This window comes from Scardinius erythrophthalmus, assembly GCF_964197995.2.
Source record: "Scardinius erythrophthalmus genome assembly, chromosome: 1".
Classification (NCBI taxonomy): Eukaryota; Metazoa; Chordata; class Actinopteri; order Cypriniformes; family Leuciscidae; genus Scardinius; species Scardinius erythrophthalmus.
This window is the reverse complement of record NC_138221.1, coordinates 33,509,549-33,521,427: the sequence shown is the minus strand read 5'-3', so window position 1 is coordinate 33,521,427 and position 11,879 is coordinate 33,509,549. Positions and strand designations below refer to the sequence as shown.

The window sequence follows — 11,879 nt, the reverse complement described above, 5'->3', positions numbered from 1 at the left end:
CAAGAATACAGTAACTGCAAAATAGGGGTAAAATATCAAATTAAATGTGAGGATTGATATGTACAAAGAATAAGCTAACATAAAGTAACAAAACAGCCACATGTCCAATAATCTACCTACAACTACTTAGGCTGGATGACAGGATAACTTTAAAGTCATTTTTCTCAGTTCTGCACTCTGCGTAGTTACTGCCTTTTTGCTTTGTAGGGCAGTGTAGTTCAGGGCACAGTTCAGACGGAATAAAAAGATAAGTTGTCTCTCGCCATTGACTTCCATACATATTTTTTCCGAAATAAGGTCCCATGAGCCGGAAACGGAGGGAAACTCTCTCTCTCTCTCTCTCTCTCTCTCTCTCTCTCTCTCTCTCTCTCTCTCTCTCTCTCTCTCTCTCTCTCTCTCTCTCTCTCTCTCTCTCTCTCTCTCTCTCTCTCTCTCTCTCTCTCTCTCTCTCTCTCTCTCTCTCTCTCTCTCTCTCTCTCTCAATTTCTTTCTTCTAAAGCTTCACTGTCTTCAAGTATTGTTACTCTATTCTTTATTTTTCTTTCACATTACTCTCTCTCTCACTGTCCAAAACATTTTTAGAAATGTAGTTTTATATAGTCTATACTCTGTCCTCAATTCTTTTTGTCTGACCGTGTTTTTATCTTCCTTTCCAGTATAGTATCTTTGAAATGGCTGCTCAGCAAGACAGAGGGAGAGCAGATGATGCTATTTTCATTGCAGACATGCTTCTTGCTCAAACCAAAGTAAGTTTTTTTTTTGAGACAGTGATCTTCCAGTATTGGTAATATTACTAAAGAGTGGGAATTAGAGTGCAAAATTTGAATGAACTGCTCAAGACTTGGCTGTATTTCAGTGTTATCATACAATGCTCACTTTCTGTCATGCAAGGCAAAGGAAGCGACGGGCAAAGGAACATCTGCTAAAGGCAGTAAATTTAATGTCCGATGGGTGGAGAGAGATGCTGAAGGACGTCCACTGCTAAAAAGAAGCAGAAGTGGAGAGACACGAAAACGTACTTCAGCTACAGGTAGTCCATGTCTTCCAGGATTTTTTGTGATTACCCACCCAATCTTTCTTAACTAAATATAACTTGTGCCCATTGTATACATAATTTAGCTTGCTATTTGTTAGGTAACATAAATATGGTTTTGTGTCACTTTTGAAACATAGACCACCAAACTGTGGGGCTTCCAGTGCACAGCATTTCTGTTTCCGGTTTTTTAATCATTTTCCTTTGAATACTGTATGTTAAACTGTGCCATCAGAAACACAACATGGTGGTGGATGTGTTACTTATGTTATTGACTTCACTGTAATGTTAAGTAATTCCAAAGAAATTAAGTGGAAGTGAAGCAATCAGTGTCAGGTTCATGCTGCTAACAGTTCAACATTATGTCCAGATAATGAGGGAAAAAAACTTTTAGAGATTAATGGAATTGTCAGACATGTCAATTAGCCTATTATAGCCTTAAGTCACTAATGAACACTGTATTATATGCTTGTAAGACATGAAAATTGTTATCTCGTTCCTTTCTACCTATCTTTTCAGTTGATTCCGTTGTTGGCAGTGAGGGCACTACTCCTTTTGAGTCATCTGAGGAGGTTCCCACAGTTACCCAATCAAACTGCTCTCAACACTCATTTGGTAAGATGACACCTGACCTTACTGTAATTATTAAGCAAGTTAGCAATAAGCATGAAAGGAATGATTATTTTCTTATTTCTGTCTTTTAGACAGTGAGATGCAGAAACTGCAGGACATTCTGACCTCAGGAGATGTTCAAGGCACCAGCAAGTGTCCTTCAACATCCACATCATGGTGCTTGCGCCAATCTGTAGCCCAAGATGAGTGGCGGAAAGCAAGGTCCTATCACATCAACTGCTTGCTGTCCTGCAATGTGGCTCCAGAAAATAACTGCAGCCACTGCACATCTCCTGCCGTCATTCGCTGCAGAGACTGCATGCCCCAAGAGTGGCTGTGTATGGATTGTGAGTGTGACATATACGTACACAAAAAACTCACCCTCCATAACAGGGAGTCCTGCATTGAGGGAATTTACAAGCCCATTGAGCCAACAGTGTGCTGTGTAAAAAAAGATGGCAAATATACACTGGTCAATCAAGGTAGTGTTCTGAACCTTTTTGGTAAAGTGATTAAAGTTTTATTCTATTTAATTTTTTTTACTTTTATTATCTTAATTGGACATATTTTTAATGCTTTCTCACTAATTATTTCACTTCTCTTTTCAGTATGTTTATTGCCTACAGTGAGACCTGTCCAGTTATGTACTTGCGACCCTTCAAACGTCACAGAATCAGCTGGCAGAGCAATCATTTTGGTTTGCATAAATGGTATGAATTATGGTTTATATTTTTATTTATTCTTGTCCCTTTGTGTGTTACAATGTTCTACTTTTTGATTTTAGGTCGGTATGATTTGCACTTGCCAAACTTGCTGTGCAGATTATGTCTGGCACATTGGACACCTGACATGAGCGACCTAATAAGCAGTGGGTATTGGCCAGCATCTGTGAATGCTGACACGCTGTTTTCGGTAGATGTCTTCAGTTCATTTGAAGAAATGAAAACTGTTGCACCAGGTTTATCGAGACAAGGTTTTTTGCGGATGTTGGAGAGGAGGACCTGTCTCTTTGGAAGGGTGAGATCAGTGTAGATCAAAGTTGCCTCAAGTAGAGATGAGAGAATATTAGTGTAGCTATTTCATTTTACCCTTTACTAATCAAATGTACAGGCTGGGAAAATACATGGAGACGTATTCCAAAGAAGCTTAATGGAATACACATTCTGCCAGTACGAGTGTGAAAAAATGGCCAGTGTTGAGCACTTCACCTGCCCGGCATGTACACCCAACATGCTTGCTCTTTGTGCAGATGGCAACAGAAAAGTGTACCGATTTCGGCAGTCAAAAGGGTTAGTTGTTTTACACTTGTAGTTGTTTTACTTAATGTAAAATTATTAGGGCTGTAAAAAGATTAATCGCGATTAATATTTTCACAGCCCTAAAAATTATCAGAACATATAATGTCTGACACTGAACATATTTTTTTTTTCTTATTCTATTAAGGTCAGAGGAACCCTATTTTGATGGCACCTTCATTGCCAAGGACACTGATGTACACCATTTTGTTGACGAGATCAGGAGTAAAATGAAAAGTGTTAGTAAAATATGTCGTTTTTTGCACCTTTGATTTATATCCAAAATTTGCAATGTATGATTGTTGTTTTATTAAATAGATAATGTATCCCTAGTTGGTGTAAGCTTATATAATACACTTAGTTTGTTACTAGCACTTTGAGCATGATGCACTCTTTCAAGCAATCTTGTGTAGAGGTTTAAATTAGATATGGTAGGTGTGGTGGCATCCAAAGTGGCTAGTTTAGTCATTAATTATGTAATAGCAGATCTCTGCAAGAGATAGTGACTATGCATGCAGTTTGTCATGCGACTATCTCTGTCATGTGACTATACTAGTGACTATCTCTGCAGTTTGTAGAGTAGAGAAAGTAGAAGATGCATTTTCTGAAGCTCCTCTTTAGTAGTAGTTTGAAAGTAAACCTTTATTGTCACCGATCATTACAAAGATGCCAGTTGGTGTGATGTAACCTGACTCATCCTGATGGATGAAGTAACTAGTTAGAAAAAATAGCAACTTTCAGTTTTAACCAGAATTATTGTGTCATGCAGACTGCCGGCAAAGGGATCTGTGGAGCCAGTCAGTGGTCTGCTGCACGTGAAACGGCCAGAAGAGCAAGTAAACTGGATGAAGAGGGCCTTGAGGTGGTTGTTTGCAGACATGGAGTGCTACTCAAGGCTCTTAACATGTACAGGGGGGAAATATTTGCTTATCCGCTGTACCTGCAGAAGGAGCTCCAAGCAGCCACAAACGGACAGTTCTATTGCACAGATATTGCTTGCAAGTATTGGCCTTATCTTGAGAAGTTGGCAGTCTCCATGTTGGAACTCAGACCTTTACTGCAGATGAGACCATTCCTTTCTGTCATGCATGCCAAGGCTCATTCAACCAAGTGTGAGGTACTGCATATTCTTTATCATACCATAAAAAAAAAAAAAAAAAATTACTTATATAATACACTGTATATGACTATAATTTAAGTGCCATGCTGATTTGTAAGATAATCTGGAGTGGCAAAAATCAGGAAGGTGCTGGCACAACTGCAGGGGAGGAGGTCGAAATGGTCATCAGCTACCTGTCTCGTTGTGCCCTCACAACCAAGTATATGACAAAATCTGGTAATTATTGCTGATTTATATTATTTTAGGAAACCTGTCTTTTATTCTTTTTTTCTTTTTATTCTAACTGTCTAATACTTTGTACTGAGATTACAAATATTATATAACATAGCAAATATACAGCTGTAAATATTCTAATATAGTACATTAATAAAACTGCATTACATCTCTCTTAAATTAAAAATCAATTGTCAATGCGTGGATGAACTGCAATACCATGAGCATTAATGGTACTTTCCTCCATCACATCATTGTTGTTTAAAGCCAGGAATGACATGCTAACTGTCCATGCTATTGGGTGGAACCGACGGAAGTGGGAAGGCCTTCATCTTGCCCTATCCAGCAGATACATCAAGGTATTATGTTATGTCTGAGTTATGTATGCTAAGCCTTTCATGACTTTCCTCACTTTTTAAGATTGCAAAGTCAAAAATCTTTTTTTTTACACCAGACTTTGAAAAAGGCTGAGGCTGAATCTCAGAAACTGGAGGATTTGAGCAGTGAACTGGGGTGTCCTGAGAACATTGTGCATCAGTGGGTACATGATGTCAGACAATGGGCTACTGACGGTACAGTATTTTATGGACATTCTTCTAAGTAGTTTACTAATACTGCAATTGTATAAGTGAGAATCTTTGCCATGCATAAGGATTAAGTAAGGGGGCGTTGTCCTGTTTTTGTTTGCTATTAACTTGTGGGCTTGTAAACTCCTTTGACACTGTTAACAGTGATGTGATTTGGGGCTCTAAATAAACTTGAACTTGAACTTGCAAGACATCATAATAAACTTGTATTATTGTTGTTGCTTTAAGATTCTGTAGGTACCAGATGTGATGACCAACATAACCTTCAGAAATCAATTGAACAAATGTTTCTTGGTGTTCATCAAAAAAAAGCCAGCCTTTATAATCACACTGGTATGTTGAAAACTCATCTAATATTTGTGTCTTTTTTATTACTTGCAGATGTCTTATGTGGATTGTTTTTGTATTATAGTGTTTTTAGGTCCTTAATTTTAAAATGTCTTCTTTTTAATTTTACAGATATTAGGCCTATTATTATGCCTTTTAAGTCATTTGCTTTTTTTTTTCATTTTGATGTATTAATTCTTAAGTCAGTTATAAGTATTTCATGTACTTTCTGATATCTGTATACACATGCTTGTGCATCATGTTTTCTGTGTTTTAAAAAAAATTTAGACAGCAACAAAATTCGACACTTGCGTCGAAGAAAATTGTGGGAAGAGAAGAGAAAACTCCTACAAACAGTCAAGCTCTACAATGAGCAGGTGCCAGATGAGGAACGCATCGTTGAGGAGAAGGTAGAGAGCAGTTTCTCCGTGGGGGGAGGAGACAGTCTAATATGCACAGTTGTGGTAAGTAGCAATTTCTCTCTAAGTGTGTGTGTGTGTGTGTGTGTGTGTGTGTGTGTGTGTGTGTGTGTGTGTGTGTGTGTGTGTGTGTGTGTGTGTGTGTGTGTGTGTGTGTGTGATTAAGCAAACTAATGATATGTTGAATATGCTACTGTAAACACATGCCACGTTTTATCTGATTAAATTTCTATTTCATTTTTGCTCTCTGCACCAGTATATGGGATGTCCATACACTACTTGTGTTTTGCCTGCTGTTTAGACTACAGGTCAAATTTGTATTGAAGGGATGTTATTTGTGTGACTTCAGAATCCAGCAACATCCTCACCAAGAAGAAGATTTTTGATGTGTACATGTCAAACGTGCGGCTTCAAGAGGAAAAGATCATTGTGATGAGGGAGATGAGACAGCACTGCACCTATCTCAGAGAGCTGGCTAGAAACATTAGGACAGTGATACCAGAAATGTCTTCTGGCAGAAACAGTGGTAAGAAGCTAACTTTTATTACATTCTTGCTGTAATGCTTTTGTGGATCCTATAACCTCACTCATTTTGAGATCCTCAATTGTTACATTATGGATTCCTTGTGGCTGGATCTAAATGGTTTGTAGTTCTTTAGTAAAGTCAGTTAATGAATAGCTCAACAACAATGGAAGTATTGTCATACCTCGCTTTTAATTTTTCCTTCTAGGCAGTTTAAGTGAAGAGGGTCATCGCGGGCTCTTGTGTCTTCTTCAGAAAAGGCTTGCAGATGTAGAGGAGAAGTTCCAAGTCGTATGCTCAAGTTACAGCCTGGCTTTAGGACCAAATGCTGTTTCTCTGCTGGAGGATGGGCCCGAGGAGATACCAGAGGACCATGAAGAAGTTGATTTTGAGAGTTCAGATGACAGTGATTTTGAAGCAGTGTAAATGAGTGCTTCTTAAAGGGATACTCCACTTTTTTTGGAAATAGGCTCATTTTACAACTCCCCCAGGGTTAAACAGTTGAGTTTTACCGTTTTCGAATCCATTCAGCCAATCTCCGGGTCTGGTGGTACCACTTTTAACATAGCTTAGCATAGATCATTGAATCGGACAAGACCATTAGCATCTCTTAGTACACGATGTAACTACAGAAGGGTCAAGTTTTAAATAGGAAAAATATCGAAACTCTTTGGTCATTTTTTTGAGAGAGATGCTAATGGTCCTGTCCGATTCAATGATCTATGCTAAAAGTGGTACCGCCAGACCCGGAGTTCGGCTGAATGGATTCGAAAACGGTAAAACTCAACTGTTTAACTCTGGGGGAGTTGTAAAATGAGCCTATTTCCAAAAAAAGTGGAGTATCCCTTTAACTGGTCGGATGCATTTAGACTGCGTGTCAATTATGACTGGACTGCAGGGGCCTGTACCATGAAGGTAGCTGAACAAACTCGGGGTTACAGGATTAGTTTTGAGTTGACAAAACCAAACCGATGCAATCAGGCTTTATTGGTACCATGATGCAGCTCATCAACTTTCTCTGTCAACTCAGGCTTAGATCCTCAAGCTATGATTACTCCACGCGCGCGTGCACATGAAAGAGTGACGTCGACACTGAACAACCAATCGCGGGTAGAGCGAGAGCGATATATTTTTCCACGGAGGAGCTAGAGATAATCATTCATAATTGCGATGAATTTAAATATGTATTTCAAGCTCGAAACAATACGGTCTCTGCTGCCAAAGCAAGAGAAGACTGTTGGAGAAAGATTGCTGATTGTTAATGTGTAAGTTAAACAAATACGTTCTATATTTATGTAAAATTATGTGTATATGTATGTATGTATGTGTAGCTTATACGTGTAATATAGCCTATAGCCTTTTTTATAATATATAAAAATGTGCATTTAAGAAAAATTAATATTCATTTATTTTTAGATGCAACCCCAACTCCAAATGTTCTTGGCAGCAGATAAAGACAAAATATAAAAATATAATTCTAAGTGGTGAGTATTTACCACAACCTTTTATTACTTTTGTGAACATTTTATCACAAACACTTGTTTGCGGCAAACAGAAATAAAGAGTTAAATTCAGAAAACCAGAATACACTGGCGGAGGAGTTGGCTCTGAGTAGGCAATAAGGGGCGGCCGATTATGGATAGGATTACAGGTGCTGTACAATCTGACCCTGGTGCTGGCTCCTCTAAGCAAGTAACACTGAGTACGTGTGCAATACATTACTACTTTTTTAAGTTGTAAATATGGCTGACTGTATGTTCTGCAGTAGAGGGAAATACAGTGTCCCTGTTGAAGACAGCACACACACAGTCTCCCACACAGAGGTCAGTATCAGCAGACAGAACACCAAACATAACCTGCTTTACAACAGTTATGCTTTACATTGGCCTATTTTTATTTATTAGGGTGGAGGAAATGATGAAGACACTCTGTCTGTGTGTTCTCAGACAGTTGCTGATGTGAATGCACTGGGCTTTTTATTATGGCAAACATTTGAATGTGTGGCATAAAAAAGGGACTGGCCTTTACACATCTCTTTTATTGTAGGATTTTTCACAACCTGCCCCAGAAACTGAGGCCTCTACCTCAATGGGCTTCAGAAGAAATGTGTAAGGACTTAAAACCCTTGACATAAATTACAGTCAGTCCTGTGTTTGTAGGAAGTCAAAGAACTTTTTGTGATTTGATGAGCCTCCAGAAAACTTGTAATGATCATGTTTGTGGTGGAATTATGTTTCAGGTGGAAACAGACTCAGTCAGGGCCCTGTACAAAAGGAGTCTTGAACTAGACTGCACAATAAAGGAGTCTTGAACTAGATTGTTCACTAAAGGAGCTGACTGTGAGCTGAGGAGGCTCCAAACAAAATCAAACAGCTGGATAAAACTGATCTCAGTATGTATATAGTTATATAGTATATATAGTATAACTTGAACTATTATTGAACATAGATGTTTTCTTCACTCTTCCTCTTATTAATGCAACTTTGTCTTGCTCTCTTCCTCCCTCCCATCCCACAAAACCAATAAAACAGTTTGAGGCCTATCTGCAGTTTCAATGTGCTTTTATTAAGTGTAATATTGTATGGTGATTGCATCTACATCTGCTCCAGCTGGTTGGTCAAGTGTGATCGGGTCAGTTTCATCGGGGAGAAGCTGGTTTTGTGGTGTCTCTCGCTCCTTTCTACTGGTGGCTATATTGTGCAGAATGGCACATGCAGCCACTATCTGTGATGCCCGCTCTGGTGACTCTTAAGCGCCGAACACAGTTGAAATGTGCCTTTAGGGTGCCAAAGGTCATCTCTATCTTCACTCTGGTTTTACTGAGGGCCACATTGAAGCGGTGCTGTGGACCTGTCTGAGGGTCATGATGGTTATTGTGTAGGTTTTTCTAGTTCAGTTCAAATTAACAGTGTTTTGTACTGTACCAAATTTAACTTGCTTTCCTCAAAGTGCTGACACAACACAGACTCATGGAAAATTTGTGAGACAAGCACTGGAGCCAGGCCATTTGGCATCCAAACTTGATCATATATGTTCATGACCACAAGTCGTCTGCAGTCAGATGAAATGTTTAGTAGATCATTGTTATATCTGTTAAAGTTACTATTAATTTAAAGATTCATCTCACAGAAAATAATCATCTCACATATTCACATCATCTCTACCTGAACATTATGGCTGTGATAGGACTTCCTATTAACATAATCTGCCTCATGTTCCCCTAGAGCAGTGGAGATTGGAGCAATAGACTGCATACATGTTGCAATGACTTGGGAATCCTATCATAAGATTAACAGAAGAATAATAAAAAAAGATTCAAAATAATTCTTAACATGTATTATATTGTATAGTACATTTGTGAAATTTGCTTTTTGAAAAAAAAAAAAATGCTTATGTGATGTCACCCTATCGATATATCTTACTGGCACTTTTATAAAAGCCCTCTTTTATGGACATGGTCGATAAATGTCCGGGGAACACTATTAATGAAACTTTTCATGTACTCCTGCAGAGCTAGGACCACCTTGCGAATGGTTCGACAAACATATGTTTTCCCCTTCTGTGCGTCACCCACCGTGCAAGAATGTAGGCTACCACTTGCCAAAAAAAAATAAAAAACGCAACGCAATACCATTTGCGGTACAGTAAGTGCATGAATTCGACGTGTTAAATTCTTTATGTGCGGCTCAAGAAGTTCGCAAAGATAAGAAATTCCTTCCGCGGAAAATCTGTATCTTTCATTCAAGTTATGAGTTAAGGCAAGGGGATTTTGTCTGGCTAAAAACTCGTTCTCTACGAAGTGCTCGTCAAACAATTTGCGCTGAGATGTCCACCGGATTTGGAAGAAAAGCCAAGAAGTCCTCGCTGCAGCCTGAAGCACGATGACGTAGTTGGATCATGATCCAATACGTACTGAATGGGGAGGTTCGGATCATTTTGCTGACTTTCTTGTTCGATCTCGTTCATCAAAATGAATGAATCTTTTTTGAGTCATTTCGTTCATTTAAGGGGCTTTAAATGTTATAGCCTACTTTTAACTGGCAAATTCCCCGAACACATCCACCTACGCAATCTTGATCATATTCTGAATTAAGAAATCATTATAATGCAGTCAAAAATAATTTACAGGGAACGTAATAATTACTAAGAGTCTTTTGTTCATTTGTCACGTTCATGAACATAATTCGCATGCGCTGGTCTTAAGTGAGATGATGTTCTAACCTGTTTAGTAGCCTACTGATAAATAGTAATAAGTAGCCAAATTATTGATGAATAAGTAATTATTTAGATAAATGTGATGCTTTCCTAGTTTCTCTCTACATACATGCAAAATAGTTAATTTTACAACATTTTAAATTTAATGCGTGTATAAAGAACATTTTAAAATAAAGCCATTTTATTTTATTCAGGTCATATTTTCTGTTGAGTGAAAGCAAAAATGAGTCAAGTAATTGTCTCTTTAATTTTAAGAGGTAGGCCTACAATAGCCTACGGTCTGTAAACAACTTAAAATACCAGTAGGCTACACATTCGCAAACGCAAAACATAATAGCATCAAGAAACTAAATCTTGTCAGAAAAAAAAGTGCTTAATGATATTTTGCCTGGTAAGAGTTCCTTCTTTAATGGCTATACTAATTTTTCCACAGTGCTCTGTAAGGTCCCTTAAAATACGAAATCGTCCCGTACAAGTAAGATGATGTGTCCCGTATCAAATCAATAATGGACAGGATTTGTCCCGTATTTTTCATTAGGCCCACACATAGTTGAATAAAAACATAAGGATTTTACAGTATGGATAATAATACTAATAGCAAATATAAAAATATCAATTTCACAATAGGTAACGTTAGTAGAGGCTCATTGCATGATTGCATTTTAGCGTCTTTGTTTCTATAGCAACGGAGTTTTATACATACATCATGCCCAGTGGGTAAGCGTTTCGTATTAGTTTGAAGGTACCCCCGGGAGCCGCCATTGGCTAACAAGCCTTCACCTGCTGTTAGCATCCCATTGACTTCCATTCATTTTGGCGTCACTTTGACAGCGAATAACTTTACATCTGAGGCGTTTAAAGACTCCATTTGTCCATTATTTATTTCTAAAGAAACACGACAATGTATAAAAGGCTCCATTACCTTGTATCTTACGTTATGGCCCCGTAGAAGCAGTTTTTGTAAAAGTAGGCTAACGATTGCGTCAAAACCATGCGACTCTCTGGAAATTACCGTAGAGACAGGAAGAGAAGCTCGCGGGCAATTTGGGGGACGCGGAGGCATAAAGTCCGATAAAGTCAAAGGAGAAGCCCATAGAGAGTCATGACGTTGCTCCTGCTCCTAGCTCATGGACAGCTCCTTCTCACACTCTCCGTCTCTGCAAGATTCGGAAGGGAATGGTTCCGATTTCGTCTGGCACAGCTGCTAGAAAACTTACAACTGTCAGGCGGGCTGCTCACGTCACATCCCCGTCGTCAAGCTCAGTTTGAGTCTGCGCAGTACGCTTGGCAATCAGGAAATGACTGCTCCTTATGTGCTTCAACTTCTCTCCGTTGAAACCTATGGGGTCGCTGTGTCCAGTTTATATACTGTCTATGATCATGCCATGCCTACATAAAAAATAAAATAAAAAAACCTGAATTTAAGTTTAATATACAAACTGATCACATCAGTCAGATCACGCAGTTGACACTCAAGTGATCATTTATATTTAACTTAAATTCATTTTTATTTTATTATTATTATTTGTAGGCTA

At 38.5% G+C, this 11,879-nt stretch overlaps 1 protein-coding gene across 4 annotated transcripts; it reads left to right on the top strand.

Annotated features, from left to right (window-relative positions):
* The first annotated feature begins 650 nt into the window (after positions 1-650).
* On the top strand, positions 651-8,736 carry LOC308700222 (uncharacterized protein). 4 transcript variants are annotated; one of them, XM_081381722.1, is made up of 21 exons: positions 651-746; positions 892-1,030; positions 1,553-1,648; positions 1,738-2,127; positions 2,254-2,355; positions 2,430-2,662; positions 2,756-2,934; positions 3,089-3,179; positions 3,710-4,057; positions 4,159-4,276; positions 4,541-4,632; positions 4,728-4,845; positions 5,089-5,193; positions 5,476-5,651; positions 5,956-6,132; positions 6,338-7,394; positions 7,546-7,613; positions 7,895-7,952; positions 8,176-8,237; positions 8,369-8,521; positions 8,661-8,736. In XM_081381722.1, the coding sequence occupies exons 1-15, from the start codon at positions 672-674 to the stop codon at positions 6,037-6,039; spliced, it is 2,346 nt and encodes a 781-aa protein (XP_081237848.1). In that variant the 5' UTR covers positions 651-671; the 3' UTR covers positions 6,040-6,132; positions 6,338-7,394; positions 7,546-7,613; positions 7,895-7,952; positions 8,176-8,237; positions 8,369-8,521; positions 8,661-8,736. The 4 variants fall into 4 exon arrangements, with proteins under 4 accessions (XP_081237848.1, XP_081237847.1, XP_081237845.1 ...); XM_081381721.1 differs by having other exon boundaries at positions 7,546-7,952; XM_081381719.1 differs by having other exon boundaries at positions 6,338-7,952.
* Positions 8,737-11,879: the final 3,143 nt, after the last annotated feature.